Below are 21,532 nucleotides of genomic sequence, written 5' to 3' on the forward strand. Positions count from 1 at the left end.
AAAAGGAGCACAAGGGAGCGGGGTGGCGGGGGGGGGGGGGGGGGGGGGGGGAGAGAAAAAACACAACAAACACAACAGTTACAGAGGTAAGCTTTGACTGCGTTCAGCTAAACAGCAAGAAATCTGGGACGTGCGAGAAAGGATCCAGCAGTGGAACCACGTCAGGAAGGTGAAAGTCGGATCCCGGGCCACGAAGGCACAGGGAGTTGGCCCTCCCGGCAATGCTCTCAAGTGGCGAGACTGCCTAACAGTCTAGGGAAACGTCCGGCTGACCGGTGATGGGCGGCCTGACTTCGGAGCCGTCTCGCGCACCTGCCAGTGACAAGAGCTCCGGCGGGAGGACCTCTGTGCACTGCCTCCCCCCCGGACTGTGGCAAGCGGGGATGTGGCCGCTCCGTTCACCCTTCAGTCCACGGCTGCATCCACACCAAGCAGATGCCGTAAGTGGGCTTAGGGGTGCTGGCGGAGGGCCTCCTGAGGAATGAGGATGGCTTTGTGACGCTAGCAAGCGGACACGTGAGAAATACGAGAATGTTCAGCAGGGCGTGCACAGTCACACAGGAATGAATGAGCTTGACACACACACTCGTGTTCGTGTGAGACACTTGCATCCAACATGCACAGAAGTCCAGCAATGCAGGTAAAGGGGGAGCATTCTTTACATTTGCTTTACCGTAAAATACATAAAGAAATCCTTATAAACATTACAGCAAAAGATTTTAAAAACATCATACAGAAAAAGGCAGGAGGAAATGAGAGGAAACCTTAGAAAACTAAAGGAAATGTATCCAGAAATCGCAGCTAGAGTTTGCCAACAACCAGCTGACCAGCCCCTCGGGGTATCTCAGGCACTGCCCGGTCGTCTGGTCGTCTGTGTCACGGAGCCACGCATGCACGAGTGTGGTTCAAGTGCTTTTGGAAAGAGCGAAGGGAGGTCCCTTGGTTTAATGAAGTCTGGGCAAGTGTTTTAGGTTCTCTGAACAGACTGTGAGGATCCAAGAGAAACCACGTTTCCGAATCACAAATGACATCTATTAGCATCAAGAATACTCAGGTTAGTAGACTGAGTAGGCTCAGGATGGGGTGAATTCTAAGGCCCACCAGGACACTCACGTTTCTTTAAAAACTGCATGAAGTAAAAGCATTAGTCTGTGAGACTTGGTTATAGGAGTCACCCAGGTTAATGTGTTTCCAAAGAACAGCCCTGACCTTAACTTGACCCTGTCCTGGCTGCTGCGGGGATGCAGACCTTAGCCGTGCTGGCCTTCTCATTTGGCACCTGAGGTTGAGGTAACAGAAGAAACACAGGTGGGGTCAAGACAGACAGACTATGGCTTCTGCACGGCACGGTGCGCGCCAGAAACTATCCCGACCAACTCCGCTGCTTCAGCACGGAGCATTCGGACCTTTTGTTTATTATTATTTTTTCTCTTGGCCTTTCATTTAATATATACATGGTCAACACTATTAAAAATTTAGTAAGGCAGAGGACTTTTCTTTAGGTACCTGAATTGTGTAAATCTGCTTCTCTAACTGGGTATACAGTTATTAGCACCAGAGAGGGCTGTTTCATCCCAACTGATTAAATAGGGAAAGGGAGATGGAATTACTTCTTAAAATCTGAGCCCCTGATAAGGGAGTTAAACAGTTTTGTGACTTCATGTCATTAGAGCCAATTTTCAAATATTTCTAAGACAAAAGTGTTCCACCCCACACTGGGCTATTAACGCCTCTTGCTGAGGGGCAGTTAGTATACCACAGATGCAAATTAAGGAATAAATCAAGGAAAATTATCCACTTAATTCTCATTGGTGAGTGTTTCTGCCTAAGTGATCCAAACCAAAACAACAAAAAAATCACAATGGTTACTGGGTAAAAACACAACACTGAGGCCAGCTGTGCCACTGGTCCCTCAGTGATGGCCCGAGCGTCTCCTGCTCAGAGGGCAAGCACGGCCAGGACACGAAGCTGTCCACAGAACTTCAGAGGCAGGCCTCTATGCTGTCTTTAACCCGGGCTAAAGAACCTACATATTTCTAAACAGTCCTGCAATTATAACTCGTCCTTCAGTGTCATTGAACAAGATACCATACAAAGCCCAGGGATCCAAAATTTGAAGGGGATTAATCTAAATTTAGTCTTCAGCATGTACTAAAATTTGAGAAAATTCATCAATGTGCAGAGAAATGCCAAAAAGCATGAAAGAATAGAAGACAAAGGAATGAGTCTGAATAAATGAAATTAATAATGAACAGTGAACCATTAGCAGCTTCTCTGAAACTAAGTTAGGGCACTGGCATTAAATGGCATTGGTTCATCCCAACTGATTAAGGGTGAAAAGGAAGAAGTCACTATTCCTTAAAGTCTGAGCCACTGGTAAGTTGTTAAATTGCCAGTTTGAGATCTTAGGTCAATAGAGCCAATTCACAGATACTCATTTCTGAAGAGAAGTCAAAGTAAGAATACCGAAATAGGGCCCAGAAAGAGTTCTAATTAAGGAATAAAAGAGCAACAGACTAACCCATGGAACAGAAGAGATTTTTTTTTTTTTTTTAATATAAATTAACAGCAGTGTGTACCCACCTTGCTGGATTCTTCCAACTGAGTACCACGTTTCCAGGCTTCAGAGAAGATGGAGCTCACAATACTCTGAGAGCGGACGTGTCCCGCTGGCTGAGTATCAGATACTCCACTGTCAGACTGGTTAGAATGATTTGACTGAGACTCTGTTTAAAACAGATTAAAAAAAAAAAAAGGATGAAATAAGTTGTTATTCCGACAGTATGAACATGGACTCCCAGCAAGCTTTTTCACACAACATCAGATGCAGCACTGCAACAAGTTACTCTTACTAAATTCACTCCATATAAACACAGTCTGAACTTTCCTCTAGAAAACTTCCCTTATCTTAGGCAAATAGGAAATCCTGATTCTTTTTAAACAGTTCACCTTGGGGTGTCTGCGTGACTTAGTGAGTTAAGCCTCTGCCTTCGGCTCAGGTCATGATCTCAGGGTTCTGGGATCGAGCCCTCCATTGGGCTCTCTGCTCAGCAGGGGGCCTGCTTTCCCCCCCTCCCCCCCGCCTGCCTCTCTGCCTACTTGTGATCTCTCTCTCTGTCAAATAAATAAATAAAATAAAATAAAAAACTAATGAACAGTTCACCATGACAGACTGCACACTGTAATGAAAGGTTTGTGTAACATTACTGGTATCCTGACAACCCTGGAAAGGTGTTCTTGCCTTGTCTGGAGGCCAGGCTATAGTGTTAACTGCTGCGTGGTGGAGCCAGTACCTGAATCCCACTTCTCACTTGAGCTCAGGGTTGCTGGGAACAGTGAAAGATACACTGGATGTCTGTCTGGGGAGGGACCTGGGGAGATTATGTCACTGGCCCCCACGTCAGGTAAAATATGGAAGCACCTAGTCTAATGGCCGACATCTGGTGGAGATTCCGGTGTTAAAGCTCACCCTATCCAAGGACTCTGTGGAGGGGGGTATTAATTAGATTGCTTTACCAATCAAGCCCGCCAGGTCAGCCGAAGCAGTACAGAGGTAACAGCCACAACGTCCTTCGGATCAAGTTAAGACATATCCTCAGGCAAAAATAGAGGATAAAACCTACTCTGTTTTCTTCTTTCTTCATCATTCAGTTGCTGGGTCTTTTTAAAATTTTTTACTTTAATTCCAGTATAGTTAACATACAGTGTTATTATTAGTTTCAGGTTTACAATATAGTGATTCAACAATTCGACACATTACCCAGTGCTCCTCACAGCAGGTGCTCCCTCGTCCCCATCGCCTAGTTCACCCATCCCCCCGCCACCTCTCCTCTGGTGACCCTCAGCTCGTTATCTATAGTTAATAGTCTATTTCTTGGTTTGTCTCTCTCTCTCTGTTTGAGTGAAATCATTTGGTATTTGTCCTTCTCTGACTTACTTCACTTAGCATAACATTCCCTAGCTCCATCCATGTTGTTGCAAACAGCGAAGGTTTTATTTTTTACAGCTGAATAATTTTCCTGTGGGAAACACGCCCCACACACACCCCACACACCCCACATCACGTCTTCTTTATCCATTCATCCATCTACAGACATCTGGACTCTTCCACGGTTCCACAGCTTGGCTATTGTAAATAACGCTGCCATAAACACAGGGGTGTATATCCTTTTGAACTAGTGTCTTTGTCTTCTTTGAGTAGATACCCCGGGGTGTGATTCCTAGATCGTAGGGTACTTCCATTTTTAACTTTTTGAGGAACCTCCATACTGTTTTCCACAGTGACCGCACCAATTTGCATTCCCACCACAGTGCATAAGGGTTCCTTTTCTCTACATCCTTGCCAACACTTGTTTCTTGTGTAACTGCTGAGTGTTTTTTAAAAAGTTGCAACCTCATTAGCCTCCTACATCCTTATTTAATTACCAACCAGAACAAGAGCCTGTAAGAAAGGAGGCTGGAACACGTGAATCCTTGAGCTCTCTTCATCATCAGTGTATACGATTTTGCAATTTATATTTAAAAGTCTGCATAATACTTAACACTGTATAAGGAGGGATGATGCTGGCCTAGGAAAAGGCACCACACACCACTTCAAAAATGTGGATTAATGCACCTGCACTGATGCTATATGAACTAAAAAAAAAAAAGATTATGGCATCTTTTCCCCCAATCTTTCCCTTAATTTTCCAAAAATCTTAACTTGTGACATACTTTTACCTTGCCTTTCTCAATTCATTATCTCAAGTGTCTTCTTCCCCTTTAATAAACAAACATTTTCAGAGTAGTTTTAGATTTGTGGAAAAGTTGCAAAGCTAGAAAGAGTTCCTACATACCCAGCACCCAACTGACCTCATTATTAACTTGCTACATTCCCATGTACATTTGTCACAACAAGGAACCAACACAGATATATCACTATTAACTACACTCCAAACTTTATTTGGATTTCCCTAGTTTTTCCATAATGTCTTTTTTTTTGGATCCAGGATATAACATTATAGTTAATTGTCATGTCTCCTATGACAGTTTCTCAGGCTTTCTTTGTTTTTGATGGCCTTGACAGTTCTGAGGAGTACTGGATCAGGTATTTTACCGAATGTCTCTCAATTTTGATTTGTCTGATGTTTTCCTCTTGATTAGACTGGGTTATGAAATTTGGAGAGGATGACCAAGAGGAGGGGAAGTGGCAGTCTCATCACATCAGGTAAAGGGTACATGCTACCAGCAGAAGATATTACTGAAGGTACTGACCTTGATCACTCAGCTGGGGTACTGTTTGTTAGATTTTTCCACTGTGAAGTTCCTCCCCTTTCCCCCACACTCAACTAGCCTCTTTGGAAACCAGTCACTCTGCACGACCCGCACTTAAGGAGGGGGGAGTTAAGCTCCATCTCCCTGAGGGTTGAGTATCTGCATAAAGCATTTAGAGAATACTCCGCACAGAAGATCGGCCTCTTCCCCATTTATTTATGTATTTAATAAGGTTTATCAGCATGGACTGATGGCTATTTATAATTTGGATTGTAATATTATACTGTTATTCCGTTGCTCGAACTGTTTCAGCTTTGGCCCCTGGACACTCTCTCAGGTTGGCTCCCGTGTCCCTTTGCACAGCCCCATCACCGTGTTTTCGGAGCACTTCCTTCATCATAAGCTGCTTCAGGCTCATCTTATTCTCTGCCATAGCCCTAGTTCCTTTGTTCTGGAAAATGGTATTAGAAGACCAAGATGAAGATACCCTGTATTTTCACTGCTCTTGGGATGTCACTGCTCCTACTTTTCTTAGTGGACAGCACTAGGAAATACATGTATACTAACCCATGTTTATACACATTCTCATTTTGTTTCTACTTACTTAGAGATGAAATAATTATACAACTTTTTAGTCAAATACTTCTTTTTAAATAAAGTCCATAGTTATTTTATCCTAAAGTAAAATAGATTCTGAATGTAGAATTTCCTTAAAGTGTACATACATAGCCAGGCAAAAACATACACTGAAAGATTAATTTATATGTTGTACTAGTAAATAAAATGAAAGTTTTTCTTTTTTTTTTTTAAGTCAAGTATTTCCAGAAGTTGTTATTTTATGTGATGTCGGAACAAAAATATTTCGCTTTTAGAGGACACAGTTATCATTCACGGAATATTCTGAAGGGAAAGAAGCATTCATTTTAAGGTGTGATCATAGCACACTTGTTTGAAGGATGTAGGAATCTGAAAATAAGCACTTTCTGAGTATCACTGATTTCTTGGGAAAACTTTAGTAAGTTTGATGACTTAAATAGCCTCCTTAACTGTGATACTGAACTAGTTGCAGTTATTTCCACTCTGCTGAGATGTCGGGAAACCTACGGGGAAGGAAGGCAGTTTCATCATGGATTCTGGGTATGGAGACTTTCTCCAAGCAATTTTTCTATCCCCAGGTATGCATTAATAGTTGCTATTCAGCAGTATGATGGAGTTCGAAATAAACGTTATAGATATATTTAACAACACTCTTAGATTTAAAAGTCTATATACTGGTGCTCCATAACAAATACATTTGTGAACTAGTCCATGATACTGTCCCCTCTAACCACCGAATATTTGGTGGTTTTATAATAAAGACATTATAATTTAGACATCAGGTCCAGCTCTGGTTTTAAGAACCTCACTGAAAGAACCAGGCCTGCCTCCAGTCTACAGAGAGGTCTTTATATTTGCTGTCAGCATTTCAAACTACCTGGGATGCTGGAAGAACTGGATCCTGATTTAATGCTGGAGCTGGATAAGGAAGTCCAATCGTAAGCGGACTCTGTCCTCTTCAGGGCGTCTTGATAGTTCATGTAGAGCTGTTTCCCGTACTAAACAGAAGGCAGTAAATGATGACATCTGAACATTACTGGGTATGATACAGATGGATGTTTAATGATTCAGAGTTTGCATTCAAATTAATACCTGTAATACTTCAAAAATCATTTTTAATACCAAGAAATTACCATCAACTCTTATTTATCCTCATTTTAAGAAAGGTAGCAAGAAGTTAACATTTGATTTGTTCATTATCAATATAAAGGCTTTTTGTTATTCCCAAAGCAATTTTGATTTTATAGCTATCATAAATTTTATTTTCACTTAATGCACATAAATATTCCTTCATGTTGTATGTGTAATCATCTTCAAGATAGCCTTAAAATTTTTTTCAAAGACTCTTTTTTTTTTTTTGAGCAGTTTTAGGTTCACAGCGAAACTGAGAGGAAGGTAGAAAAACTCCCCGTGTGCCCTGTGCCGCCGCCCATGCCCAGTCTCTCATTTATCAATATTCTCCACCAGAGGGTGCATTTGTTTCAATCAATGAACCTACATTAACACACATAATAATCAAAGCCCACCGTTTACCTTAGGTTTACTCTTGGTGTTGTACATTGGATGGGTTTGGAGAAATGTATAATGACATGCATTTACCATTACAGTATCACACGGAGTATGAATATTTCCACGGCCCTAAAAATCCCGTGTTCTGCTCCTTTGCTTCCTCCCCTTCTTCCTTTCCTTTCCCTCCCCACCTTCTCTCCTTCCTTCCCCTATTCCCACCCTGAGGCATTTTAATTCTCCAAAAATTTCTTTTGCTTAGGCTAAACTCTGCTATGTAAGAATCATATACCGTGTTCTTCAGAGCCAAAATAAATCTACACACAAGCTTTTACCAGCAGTATTAGTCCATGGATACCAACTGTTAAATGTTTATTCCCTAAGACATTTAAAACAAAAAACTTAGGCCTCAGGAAACACTGAAAAAATAATAAACATGAATGATTAGAATAACTGTCATGATAATCAAAGCCATTTCATAAAACACCTAATTCTTCTACCATCAAACCAAAAAAGAACACCCTACCTTTGCAATGCGGATACCATTGACCCACTGATGCAGGGTCCTCATGTCATCACAGCAAAGGTACTTGATATACTGAGATTTCTTCTGGATCTGTGGGTGCTGCGAGATTAAAGGCAAAGTCCAATTCAGTACCCTGAAGAACTAAAGAAAAACCTATCAAAGCTTAAACAGACCCTGACAAGTTATAGGCCATCAGAGTCAAGGCCAAAAATAATTTGTACCTCTTATATGGCCATAAGGCCAAATAAAATGGCCCATAAGTATTTTTACAAAATGAACTACAAAGCAGGGTGCCTGGGTGGCTCAAGTGGTTTAGCAGCCGACTCTTGATTTTGGCTCGGGTCATGATCTCAAGGTTGTGAGATCAAGCACCTGCTTAGGATTCTCTCTATCCTTTCCTCTGTCCCTACCCCCTGCTCTCTCCCTAATGAATAAATAACTAAAAATAAATTTAAAAATAAAAAAAAAACTATAAAGAAACTGGTTAAATTTTAGCTCAAGATATGCAAATTAAAAAAAAAAAAAAAACCTTTATAGCATGGCAAATCCCAAGATACTGCTTCTATATTTCAGAGAAACACAGTCCATCAAAGTTAACAAACTCAAGAGCACTCTTCATCTACAAGACTATGAAAAGGGAAGACTTCGATTTCACTTTGAACCCACTGGAATCAGGAATTGAGAGGGTGTTTGGTAAAGCTTCTAGCACTTCTCTGGGGGTGACCCCGTAGGTGGGGTGGGTGAGGGCACAGCACCTGGGACACGAGTGGGCGCTCACACTGGTGCAGTGGTGCCCCCTGTTGTGGACTAAGCACTGCTCTGCACACTATCTGCCCACAGCACATGTCCTCCAGGGAAGGAGCAGCTTTTCAGCTGCATCAGCGGATTCAGTTGTCACTTTCCAGCCCCAGTTTGGATGGGGGTGACTGACTGACCAGCTATACAATGCAACTGCTAGAAGAGACTTAAGGTATTTTAACTCTACTGTGCCACAACCACTAGTTCCCTGGAAAGAAAAACCCTAAATCATACTTGGTTCTGAATGTTATGGTTGTTAATTATTACTTCTCTTTTCAATTATTCTGGAAAAATTTTTTAAATAACTACATTATACCTGGGGAAATATTTAAGATTATGTTAAATTATAAGAGGCTTTATTTTTATTTTTTTTTTTAGATTTTATTTGTTTATTTGACAGAGAGAGATCACAAGGAGGCAGAGAGGCAGGCAGAGAGAGAGAGAAGCAGGCTCCCTTCTGAGCAGAGAGCCCGATGCGGGACTTGATCTCAGGACCCTGAGATCATGACCTGAGCCGAAGGCAGAGGCTTAACCCACTGAGCCACCCAGGCACCCTATAAAAGGCTTTAAAGATTCTCTAACCACATTTGTTGTGGAAATCCATGAGATCAATAAAATAAGCAATTTGGATAAGTTCTCAATGCTGCAGAAATATATGACCACCCATATAAGTTATGTATATGTATCTGCATTGTTATAAATCAATCTTGGGGCACGTGGGTGGCTCAATCGGCTAAGCATCAGACTCTTGATTTTGGGTTAGGTGAGATTGAGCCCTGAGTCGGGCTCCACGCTGGGCATGAAGCCTGCTTAAGATTTTCTCTTCCTCTGCCCCTCCCCAACCCTGCTCATTCCTGTATGTGGTCTCTTAAAAAAAAAAAAAAAAAAGTCAATCTCTCTGGTCTACAGTGAGAGAAATTTAAATCCATTTATTCTATTCTATACATTGTAATATAGAGTTCAGCTCCTATAATAAAACATTTAATACCAAAACCAATTTAGTCATTAAAGGCTAGAGTGAAAGTTTTAAACAATAAATCATCAGCAAAAAGTAGTTGGCAAATGATGTGGATGGAACTAGAGGGTATTATGCTAAGCAAAACAGAGAATGACAAATACCATATAATTTCACTAATATGTGGAATTAAAGAAACAAAACAGATGAGCATAGAGGAAGGGAAGGAAAAAATAAAATAAGATGGTAACAGAGAGGAAGGCAAACCATAAGAGACTTAACTGTAAGAAACAGACTGAGGGCTGCTGGAGGGGAGGTGGGTCAGGGGAAGAGGCAGTTGGGCAATATAAGGAGGACACTTGATATAATGAGCACTGGGTGTTTCATGCAGCTGACGAATCACTAAATTCTATCCCAAAACCACACACACAAAAAAGAGATTAGCCAAATAATACTTAACAGTTTTCTCTCCTTGTAAGTCCCACAGCATTCTCTTGGAATATATTCCCTCACCCTTATTAAATCACATTATAATAAACCACCACAGCAATCTCAAAAAAGCAAAGGAAGACAGGTAGACAAGATGTATTTTTCCATAGAAGGAGGAAGGGGAATTTTATCTCATTCATTCATGCAACAGGTATTTATTGAATAAGAACTATTTGCCAGATCTTTAAGTAGGCATTGGGATACCCTGTGAGCAAAACAGAAGCCCCAGTTCACGCGGAAGATAAAATGGGCCGGCTGAGAAAGGGCTTTCATTGGTGTTACCAGCGAGGGCTCAAAGAGTGGCTGTTCTATTTTCTGTGTCACTCAGGCACCACCTATAGGACAGGGTCTGGACATCTGAACAAGAGGCTCTTGGATAGCTCTCAGCCTTTACCACCAGCCCCCTCTTTACGGCGAGTCACAAACCATTCTTGACTGATTCCTTCCATTTCCCGAGAGCAGGGCTACCCATCATGCATGGGCCATGGACCTGCCTGAGTGCGTTCCAATCACTCCATACACTAAGGGAGTGTTTTTATCAATACAACATCAGAGAAAATAAAAGAGAAACAATTCTCTCTCCTTTTCTCCTCATTTCTCCTACCTGACAGGCCAAACAACACCACGAAGAATACTATGGTATGATTTAAAAAAAAAAAACACACACACACAACATTTTATTTCCTGTGTGCATGCACACAGGAGTGGGATGGGGCAGAGGGAGTGGGAGACAGAAGAGAATCCAAGCCGACTGTGTTGAGTAGAGCCTGACATGGGGCTCGATCTCATGACCCTGAGATTATGATCTGAGTCGAAATCAAGAGTTGGACACCTAATCAACTAAGGCATCCAAGTGCCCCTATGATATGCTTTAAGTATTTGCAGATCACTTGCTAGTTTCATTTCAGGACCTCACAACTTGTCACAACTTGTCTTTTTCACCCAGGCTCTGCACCAATTCCACCAGTATATTATTTCATTAAAAGTGACATCTATTGGGATGTCTGGCTGGCTTAGTCAGGAGAGGATATAACTCTTGATCTTGGACTTGTGAGTTTGAGCCCTAAGAAAGAACTTCTTTTAAAAAGTGGCATTTATTGAGCACTTAGTATATGCCAGGTATTATTTACTAAATATGTCACATATATTAATTAGCTTATTCCCGCCTCAGGAAAACCCAATGAGTTACATATTACTATCTTCATCAAATGAAGAGAAACTGAGGCACAGAGGGGTTAAGACAGTAACTTTAAGTTGCTCACATATTCATGCTTATTAGTGAAAAAACCAGGATTTGAAACCATGCCATCTCATTCTAGGGCCTATGTTCTTAATAATAATGTTATACTTCTGTCTTATTAGTAGTGAAATCATCTTCCTAACGTACTGCCTCTCTTTTCCCCCCACAATATCACACAAGAGGAGCACTTGGGTGGCTCAAGTGGGGTAAGTATCCGCCTCTGGTTCAGGTCATGACCCCAGGGTCCTGGGACAGAGCCCAAGTTGAGTCGGGCTCCCTGCTCAGTGGGGAGTCTGCTTGTCCCTCTCCCTGCCCCTTCCCCCCTCTTGTGGTCTAATAAATAAATAAAATCTTTAAAAAAATTAAAATTCACACAAGAGCTAAGAGCAAGTATGAAGGAGACATTCTTTGCCAAAAATGAGAAGCTTAACATTTAGATTCTTAAAGATTCCAAAGAGAAAATATAATCAAACTGTTCCCCCCTTAACAAATGAATAGCTTTTAAGGAAGAAAGGTCATGTCTCTTCAATAAATGGTGCTGGGAAAGCTGGACAGCTATATGTAGAAGAATGAAACTTGACCATTCTCTTACACCGTACACAAAGATAAACTCAAAGTGGATAAAAGACCTCAACGTGAGACAGGAATCCATCAGAATCCTAGAGGAGAACATAGGCAGTAACCTCTTCGATATCAGCCACAGCAACTTCTTTAAAGGTATGTCTCCAAAGGCAAAGGAAACAAAAGCGAAGATGACCTTTTGGGACTTCATTAAGATCAAAAGCTTCTGCACAGCAAAGGAGACAGTCAACAAAACAAAGAGTCAACCCACGGAATGGGAGAAGATATTTGCAAAGGACAGTACAGACAAAAGGTTGATATCCAGGATCTATAAAGAACTCCTCAAACTCAACACATACAAAACAGATAATCATATAAAAAAATGGGCAGAAGATATGGACAGACACTTCTCCAATGAAGACATACAAATGGCTATCAGACACATGAAAAAATGTTCATCATCACTAGCCATCAGGGAGATTCAAATTAAAACCACATTGAGACATCACCTTACACCTGTTAGAATGGCCAAAATTAGCAAGACAGGAAACAACATGTGCTGGAGACGATGTGAAGAAAGGGGAACGCTCTTATACTGTTGGTGGGAATGCAAGTTGGTACAGCCACTTTGGAAAAGAGTGTGGAGAGTCCTCAAGAAATTAAAAACAGAGCTTCCCTATGACCCTGCATTGCACTACTGGGTATTTACCCCAAAGATACAGATGTAGTGAAAAGAAGGGCCATCTGTACCCCAAATTTATAGCAGCAATGTCCACAGTCGCCAAACTGTGGAAAGAACCAAGATGCCCTTCAACAGACGAATGGATAAGGAAGATGTGGCCCATATACACTATGGAGTATTATGCCTCCATCAGAAAGGATGAATACCCAACTTTTGTAGCAACATGGATGGGACTGGAAGAGATTGTGTTGAGTGAAATAAGCCAAGCAGAGAGTCAATTATCATATGGTTTCACTTATTTCTGGAGCATAACAAATAGCATGGAGGACAAGGGGAGATGGAGAGGAGAAGGGAGTTGAGGGAAATTAGAAGGGGAGGTGAACCACGAGAGACTATGGACTCTGAAAAACGATCTGAGGGTTTTTGAAGGGGCGGGTGGGAGGTTGGGAGAACCAGGTGGTGGGTATTAGAGAGGGCACGGATTGCATGGAGCACTGGGTGTGGTGCAAAAACAATGAATGCTGTTATGCTGAAAAGAAATAATAAAAGAAAAAAAATAAAGGGGCCCACCAAAGGCGGGGAGGGGGGAGAAAGAAAGGTCATTATTTCATTTTTAAAATGACATGGATTTGGAAAGTCTGCATTCTCTGATAAAAGATAAAAAAACTTGAGAATTAAAAAAAATCTAAGAATACAGTAAGAAATTCCAGATTACTATTGTGCTATCAGATTACTTTTTTCTGTTTATGCCAAAAATTAGACTGAGATAATTCTTAAAACTCTAAAAGCAATGCTCTAAAATCACAGTCCAAGTGCCAAAGGCAAACCTCTGAATATATACTACCCACTTATTGCTTTGGGAACACAAATAGGCTTGAAAATTCTCTCACTAAGATCCAAGAAGTTAAAAAACAAAATATGTAACACTCCAACCTATTCTTTTTTTTTTTTTTCACTCCAACCTATTCTACCATTATCATATACAACATCTTTCTTTTAATAACACTGTTTGAAAAGTTCATGTTCATATTCTACCTCTAAACTCTAATCACTTTTTCCTTCTTACCTAAGATACTAAAATAAATTACTTTGTTCCATTTCTTCAGGAATGAAAATCTAGACATGGCTAAGTTAAGCTGTATTCCAACAATTACTGTGGTATATGTATTATAAAAACGCAGGTTTCCTTTAAGAAACTTATATACATGCATACATATGCATACAGATGTGTGCAACGAGCACATACCTCTTTCAAATAATAGATAACATATACCCTATTTATTCCCTCACTGTCATATTTCATGAGGAGCATCTATTTCCTGTATCCTGCATGTTACTGGAAGAACTCAGACTCAGTTGTTATAGCCCAAAGCTGATAAATAGGATCAAACTCTATAAATATTTACATTTGCACAGATCTTGTATGGTAGCATTTTTTGGTTTGTTAGAACTCATATGCACAAGAATAAAAACACTTACATAGGTAAAATCTGGTAAAGACTTTTCAGGAAAAATATATCAATACTTGTGTGGCATCAGGAACATTAATCTCTCTGAACCTCAGTTTCCACCTGAAAAATAGGGACTCTAGAACAGATCTGTGACAATGATGTGCCTAGTGCTTCTAGTGCAGTGTCTGCCACCCTAGAGTTCTTCAATAAATGATAGCCATTATTTTTACTACTATTTGTGCCCAGTGGTATGGTTTATTTCAATACTTGAATATTTCTAAACATAAGTAGGCAATATGAATATACAAATTTAGCTTAACCTATTTCACTAAAAGCAAATATGAAATCCATAAATTATTATATAAGCCAACAAACAAAACCCCCTTAGAATAAAAATACTCTTAACCTAAGAATTCTAGGAGTTGCAGAAGGCATTAAATAACAGTCAGTGGTCATAATTAATTTTGGCTGTAAAACACACTGCTGGTTGCCTTCCTCACACCTATCCTCTCTTCCCTACTTTTTCTTAAAAGAGCCCAATTTTGTTTGGATGTCCTTCTACCCCGTATGTCAGGGTATGAATTCTAACTAGGCTAAGCCAAAAACACTTGAATAAACTTAACCAAGGAGGTGAAAGACCGGAGAACACTAATGAAAGAAATGAAATATGACACAAAGAAATGGAAAGACATCCCTTGCTCATGGACTAGAAGAACAGATATTAAAATGCCCGTACTAGTCAACACAATCTACAGCTTTAATGCAATCCCTATCAAAATACTAATAGCATTTTCATACAACTACGACAAATACTACTAAAATTTGTAGAAACCACAGAAGATCCCAAATAGCCAAAGCAGTCTAAAAAAAGAAGAACAAAGCTGGGGAGTATCATAATCCCAGATTTGAAGATATACTACAAAGCTGTAACCATCAAAACAGCATGGTACTGGCACCAAAAAAGACATAGAGATCAACGGAACACAATAGAGAGTTCAGAAATAAACCCATGCTTGTATGGTCAATTACGCCCAAAAAAGGCAAGAATATATAATGGGGAAAATACAGTCTCTTCAACAAATGATGCTTCCTGGAAGAATTGGACAGCTACATGTAAAGGATGAAACCATCCACAAAAATAAACTAAAAATGGATTAAAGACTTAAAAGTGAGACATAAAACCATAAAACTCCTAAAACAGGCAATAATCTCTTGGACATCACCCTAACAACATATTTTTGAATATGTCTTCTCAGGCAAGGAAAAATAAAAAATAAATTATTGGGATTGCATCTATATAAAAAGCTTTTGCACAGCAAAAGAAATCATCAACAAAACATAAAGGCAACCTACTGAATAGAAGAAGATATTTGCCAATGTGTCCATTAAGGGGTTAAATCCAAAATATATAAAGAACTTATAAAACTCAACCTCCAAAAATAATCTGATCAAAAAATGAGCAGAAGATCAGAAGAGAATTTTTCCATAGAAGACATACAGATGGCCAACAGACACATGAGATGATGCTCAACATCATTTATCATCAGGGAAATGCAAATGAAAGCCACAATGAGATGTCACTTTACACTTGTCAGAATGGCTAAAACGAAAAACAAAAGATAAAAAGTGTGGGCGAGGACATAGAAAAAAAGGAACCATTGTGTGCTGCTGGTAGGAGTGCAAGCTGGTGCAGCCACTATGCTAAACAGTATGGAAGTTCCCCCCAAATTAAAAATTACCATATGATCCAGTAATTCCACTACTGGGTATTTACCCAAAGAAAACAAAAACACTAATTCAAAAAGATATATGCACCCTTATGTTTACTGTAGCATTATTTACAATAGCCAAATTATGGAGACAACCCAAATGTCCACTGATAGATGAATGGATAAAGATGTGATACACACACACACACACACACACACACACCAGTATTACTCAGCCATTAAAAAAAAAAGGGATCGGGGCCCTGGGTGGCTCAGTCAGTTAAGCTGCTGCCTTCAGCTCGGGTCATGATCCCAGGGTCCTGGGATTGAGTCCCGCATTGGACACTCTGCTCAGCAGGGAGCTTGCTTTCCCTCCACCACCACCCTGCCTCTTTGCCTACTTGTGATCTCTGTCTGTCAAATAAATAAATAAAATCTTAAAAAAAAAAAAGGGGGATCTTGCCATTTGCAACAACAGAGATGAACTTAGAATGTATAATGCTAAGTGAAATAAGTCAGTCAGACAATAATCATATGATTTCACTCATCTGTGAAATTTAAGAAACAAAGCAAATGAAGAAAGGAGAAAAAGAGAACAAAACTACACTCTTAAATACAATGAACTGGTGATGAGCCAGGGCAGGGTGGAGGGGTGGAGGGGTGGAGGGGTGGAGGGGTGGAGGGGTGTGGGGGTGTGAGGGTGTGGGGGTGTGGGGGTGTGGGGGTGTGGGGGTGTGGGGGTGTGGGGGTGTGGGGAGGGTGGAGGAAAGGATGAAATAGAACAGATGAAGGGTACACATGTATCTTGATGAGCCCTGAGAAATGTAAAAATTGTTGAATTAATTACATCATACACCCGAAACTACTACAATGTTAATTATGCTTCAATTTAAAAAATAATTTAAAAAAACAGTGGGCATGTACTCAGGCCAATGACTCTCAAGAGGAGGGCCCGGGACAAGTACAGGGAGAACCAGTTCCTCCTCTTCTGCTGGAAAGAGACAAAGATAGGGAGAAACAGTCCCTCCTCTTCTGCTGGATTTTGCTAAATCCACCGCATGGATCCATCATCCATGTGATGCCTAGCACTGCAGTGGTCACCTGCAAGTGTGTGGTGAGCCAGTCTGAAGACAAGCTGACGCGAAGAAGATGGAGCAGGGAAAGAAGGAAAGAATTTGGTTTCTTACTGACAACCCTGAACCACCGAAGTAACCAACTCTTGCTATCTTCGGGTTATAAGGATATGCCCCACACCAAGTAACTTTCACATATATGGTTTACATCTACTATGTCTACTGATATTTACTATTGATGAAGATTACAACTATGAAAAATTTAAAATATGAGAATATACAAATATTTTTTCCACTACCCAAGAGAGCAAAGATATCATGATCATATCATGTAATCTCCCAGGAAACTCCACTATACAATTTTGAGAGAATGAGTATAAAAGGCAAGTAACATCTCAGCATTACTGGAATAATAATTTTGACATCACAGACCCTTTGACAAAGTCTGGGATTCCTAGGGGAGCTTGGACTTAATTTTCAAAACTGCCAGATTAAGCTATTTTGTAATGACTTTTAGAAAATTATTTGCTGCTGTAACCTAAATGATACAGTGGTATTCTCCAAAAAAGGATTATTTAATAAAGGGGCACCATTACAATGGTATTTTTATTTTTATCAAAGCAATCAAAAACTCCACCTCAAAACCCCAAACCCAACTGACATGATACAAACATGGAGACCTAAGTAGTTACCAAGAGGTGACAAGAACAGAGCCAATGAGAAAAATATAATCATCTCCATAATTATCTTGAATTTTAAAACGTTGTCTTTATCAGCATAAATCTAATTAGCGCTATTTAGGTAGAGGTCAGCTGCGGTGTGAGCATATACTTCTTTTCCTTACCATTCTTCACCATTCCTTTAAAAGCCTATAGAAAAAGCAAAAACAGTATACTTGATAGAGCTATTCTAAACTATTCTAAAATGTGCAATAACTCACTCTATGCCTAACATCAATTAAAATTCCTAAAAAGGAAATGTGTTTACCTTGAGCACCAGACAATGATCTGTAGGTGCTTTGTATTTGTTCCTGTAATCCTGTCCGTAATAAACATTGACATGATCCAGCTGGAGAAAGCACACCAGTTCCCGAGAGACCTAAGATAAAAATACCCATAAGACGGAATTAACAATAATGTATAAACAAGCAAATATCATACCTGGTAACAGTTGCTAGTGGCAGATGACAAGACAGTGAGATTCTCTAAAAATGTTCCTTCTTTAACCCAGGATACAACAAAAAAGCAGTCCTCTCACTTACTGTCTGCCATTCACAATGAACACAGACTTGCTTGGAAAGGGTGGCATTTAAGGAGACTTTAAATATGATATAGTATATTAAATACAATATAGTAGAACTCTGGAAAAAAAATAAGAAAATATCATATAGTTCAGTGCTCATAATGGATAGCTCAAGTACAATGATTCTAAAGTCAGGGCTTCCTCACCTTAAAGAGGCAACAAAATATGCCTCTTGGGAGGGTGGTAAAGCCTGGAGGAGAGGATGCTATAAAGCGCTTAAAACAGTGCAGGTCCCGCCAAGCACAGAAATGGCCTCTACCAAGGGGTCCCTCAGCAGGAGCTATTATCCAAGCAGAGTGGAAATGCCTGTAATCCCAGAAAGCTCCCCAAACAGTAACAAGCCAAAACTACTCTGACAGAAGTTCTGAAAATAATAAATAAAAGCATGATTTCAAATGTGCCAAGAGAACTGAAATGGGCCCAATGAGTGACCAGAGAGCAAACACTTCCAGGTTTCTTCTTCTTTATAACAGATCAATAAACAAAGCAAAGCAATATTCTGTGTGTCCTACAAGAGTTGAAACAAGGGACAGCTGAGTAGCTCAGTTGGTTAAGTGTCTGCCTTTGGCTCAGGTCATGATCCCAAGGTCCTTGGATGGAATTCCGCATCAGGCTCCTTGCTCAGGAGGGAGCCTGCTTCTCCCTCTGCCTGCCACTCTCCATGTGCTCTCTCTCTTACTCTATGACAAATAAGTAAATAAAATCTTTGAGAAACAAAAAAAGAACTGAAATAAATCAGTGCCTGGATTCATCTTGTCGGCATACTTAACTACAAATTAAAATCAACTGTCATAATGAGGAAGCTCAAAAGTCAGCACAGGGACACACCTTTGCCTTTCCTTTAGGGACATAGTAGATACCAGATGCTCGCAAGAGAAAATAACGCTTTTTCCAGGACTTTTTGCCATCATCTTTCAACCACAGGACTCCTTCAATTTCTGGCACAGTTACAGAACTTCCACAAAAACATTCCTAAAAGAAGAAGAAGATTTGGAAAAACATGCGATCTTTGGATCCTCAGAAAAAAATTGTGTTTATTCCTGTGAAGTTCATACTATAATTAAACCACAGAAGTGGCTTTGGTAATAAGGTTACACTGCTACTATTGCCTCAATTAGAACTCTGTATTCTAAACATCATATAAATCCATTTTGAAACCACTATGGCAGTCCTTATGAACTTTTCCCTAACACTGTTTTGAAGAATCTGAGTTGAGTTGTCAGCTGAGCTGCATACAACAGGGTCTAAATGCATCTGCAGAGCACAGTAACACTAAATTTAGTGTCAGAGTTAACAAAAGCATGGACTAATTCTCCAAATTAACAACACATTTAGATTAGCTGTCAAACTAAATTTTTTTTTTAAAAAAGCAACATGCTAAATGAGTAAACGCTCACAATTTAAAACTATCAATTTACATGATTCTAAAACAAAGAGGACATTTATTTTCTAAATATTTAAAACTAATTTGAAAGGGGGCACCGGGGTGGCTCAGTGGGTTAAGCCGCTGCCTTCGGCTAAGGTCGTGATCCCAGGGTCCTGGAATAGAGCCCCGCATTGGGCCCTCTCCTTCGGCGGGGAGCCTGGTTCCCCGCACCCCCCCCCCCCCGCCTCTCTGCCTACTGGTGCTGTCAAAAAAACCAAAAACAAAACAAAAATAAAAAACAAAAAAACCCCAAACTAATTTGAAAGGAATGTAAACAAAACTCAAAATTATGAATTCTAGGGCGCCTGGGTGGCTCAGTGGGTTAAGCCGCTGCCTTCGGCTCAGGTCATGATCTCAGGGTCCTGGGATCGAGTCCCGCATCGGGCTCTCTGCTCAGCAGGGAACCTGCTTCCTCCTCTCTCTCTCTGCCTGCCTCTCTGCCTACTTGTGATCTCTCTCTGTCAAATAAATAAATAAAATCTTTAAAAAAAAAAAATTATGAATTCTAACGTCTAAGATAAAAACGTAACTGAAAATCAACCATATAGTTGGTAAAAAAAAAAAACAGAAATCCTCATTAAATATTAACATGGGACATTTTGAGCCTAAATTAACTTATCTTTTCCCAAAGTACAGAGAAACCAAGAATAAAGAAGATTTTTAACTGTAGCTATTATCACTATGAAAAGTTGAGTGCTGATCTTCATCTTCCTAATCGCCTTGTTGCTAAGAATTTATTCTGGTTTTCAAACATACTACCTTCTTTGATTTTAGTTCTCTAAAATCGGCAAAGGCCAAAAAGCTAAAAACTGAATTATATTTGAATTTAGTTTATTAAAATAAGGGGATGTAAATATGTATTTAAATGGTTATGATTTTTTAAATTGGGTTATTTAAATTAAAGCTTGAAATACTTTGTAATTACTAGTATATTCAAACTTCTCTTGGGTGAGCAAATAAAGCACCACAATCATGTCCTTCATTGACTAGCCCTTTCCCCCACTTGTCTGCCCCTAACAGCTCATGACTCTTCTTAGTCCCCTAATACATTACTTGGCAAAATAATAGGGTTTTTTTTTTTTTTTGGTTTGTTTGTTTATTTCTTTTCAGCGTAACAGTATTCATTGTCTTTCCACCACTCCCAGTGTTCCATGCAATCCGTGCCCTCCCTAATAAAAATAACAGTTTTAAGAGGTTCTTCAGTGGTTTAACATTCACACAGCTGAACTCTTCCCCCCAGGCTATGGAGGAATATAGGCTTCTCTAGTTCCAAGTGTAATTGTGAATATATAGCATTGACATACTTGACTTCAAAAAAGGTACTTAATATTTTAATATGTAATGTGCAGGAAAAAAGGGGGTGGGGGAACTGAAGAGTCATACCTCCAACAGCACTTCTTTGTTTCTATCTGCCATCTCAGCAGTTTCCTTTTTCCCCAGAAGATAATTCTGGAAAAATAAATAAAGGAAAGTTAAATCCACAGGTTTGTGTCCCTTGGCACAGGTGCATATATGATTCCTTCTAGAGATACGGCAACTGTGTCTGCCTTTATAGAATGACAGGATTACTGCTTTGAACATTAACTTGTGCCTGAGCATCATTGCTAAAATGCTTAAGGCTGGCTTCTCTTTACTTTAGCCATTATCTTGAGTTATTCCATAAACTGACCTCCCCCAAATCCTGAGATGATACTACATCCAACAGCTGACAAATGTTATGTACAACTAATGAAGGGACCTGAAAAGTTTATAAATTAAGCACAATAAGTAAGGTAAATTTCCTTAAAATATGCTAAGCTTAACTGACCCAGATGCAGAACACTTAATTTATGTTCTGGCTTTGAAAAAAGAAATCCCTAATTCTCTGAGACTATCATAATATTACTTGCTTGCCTTGACTAAAATCTGAATTCTAACAATTAGCGCTTTATAAAATAAATACTCTTTTCCAATCACCTATAAGA

The 21,532-nt window shown here is 39.9% G+C and overlaps 1 protein-coding gene and 1 long non-coding RNA gene across 7 annotated transcripts in view; one reads left to right on the forward strand and one right to left on the reverse strand.

The window, feature by feature from the left end:
* RAPH1 (Ras association (RalGDS/AF-6) and pleckstrin homology domains 1) overlaps window positions 1–21,532 on the reverse strand; it is a 102,038-nt gene that overhangs the window by 6,870 nt on the left and 73,636 nt on the right. For 5 of the 6 annotated variants that reach the window (XM_045078599.1, XM_045078596.1, XM_045078600.1 and 2 more), the window contains 6 exons: window positions 20,952–21,017; window positions 18,971–19,114; window positions 17,828–17,938; window positions 7,883–7,981; window positions 6,728–6,848; window positions 2,584–2,726 (listed from right to left, as the gene is read on the reverse strand). In XM_045078599.1, the coding sequence (XP_044934534.1) occupies window positions 2,584–2,726; window positions 6,728–6,848; window positions 7,883–7,981; window positions 17,828–17,938; window positions 18,971–19,114; window positions 20,952–21,017 (684 nt within the window). Of the gene's footprint in view, window positions 1–1,209; window positions 1,280–2,583; window positions 2,727–6,727; window positions 6,849–7,882; window positions 7,982–17,827; window positions 17,939–18,970; window positions 19,115–20,951; window positions 21,018–21,532 lie in introns of all 6 variants that reach the window. The other variant, XM_045078602.1, reaches the window with a different exon arrangement.
* On the forward strand, window positions 52–11,555 carry LOC106007006. Its single transcript, XR_006606352.1, has 5 exons — window positions 52–640; window positions 5,143–5,245; window positions 6,317–6,428; window positions 8,456–8,575; window positions 11,545–11,555. It is a non-coding gene; the product is annotated as an uncharacterized LOC106007006 (long non-coding RNA).

The sequence above is a fragment of the Mustela putorius genome, unplaced genomic scaffold (assembly GCF_011764305.1).
Source record: "Mustela putorius furo isolate JIRA1106 unplaced genomic scaffold, ASM1176430v1.1 tig00000275_pilon_pilon_pilon, whole genome shotgun sequence".
In the NCBI taxonomy this organism is placed as follows: domain Eukaryota; kingdom Metazoa; phylum Chordata; class Mammalia; order Carnivora; family Mustelidae; genus Mustela; species Mustela putorius.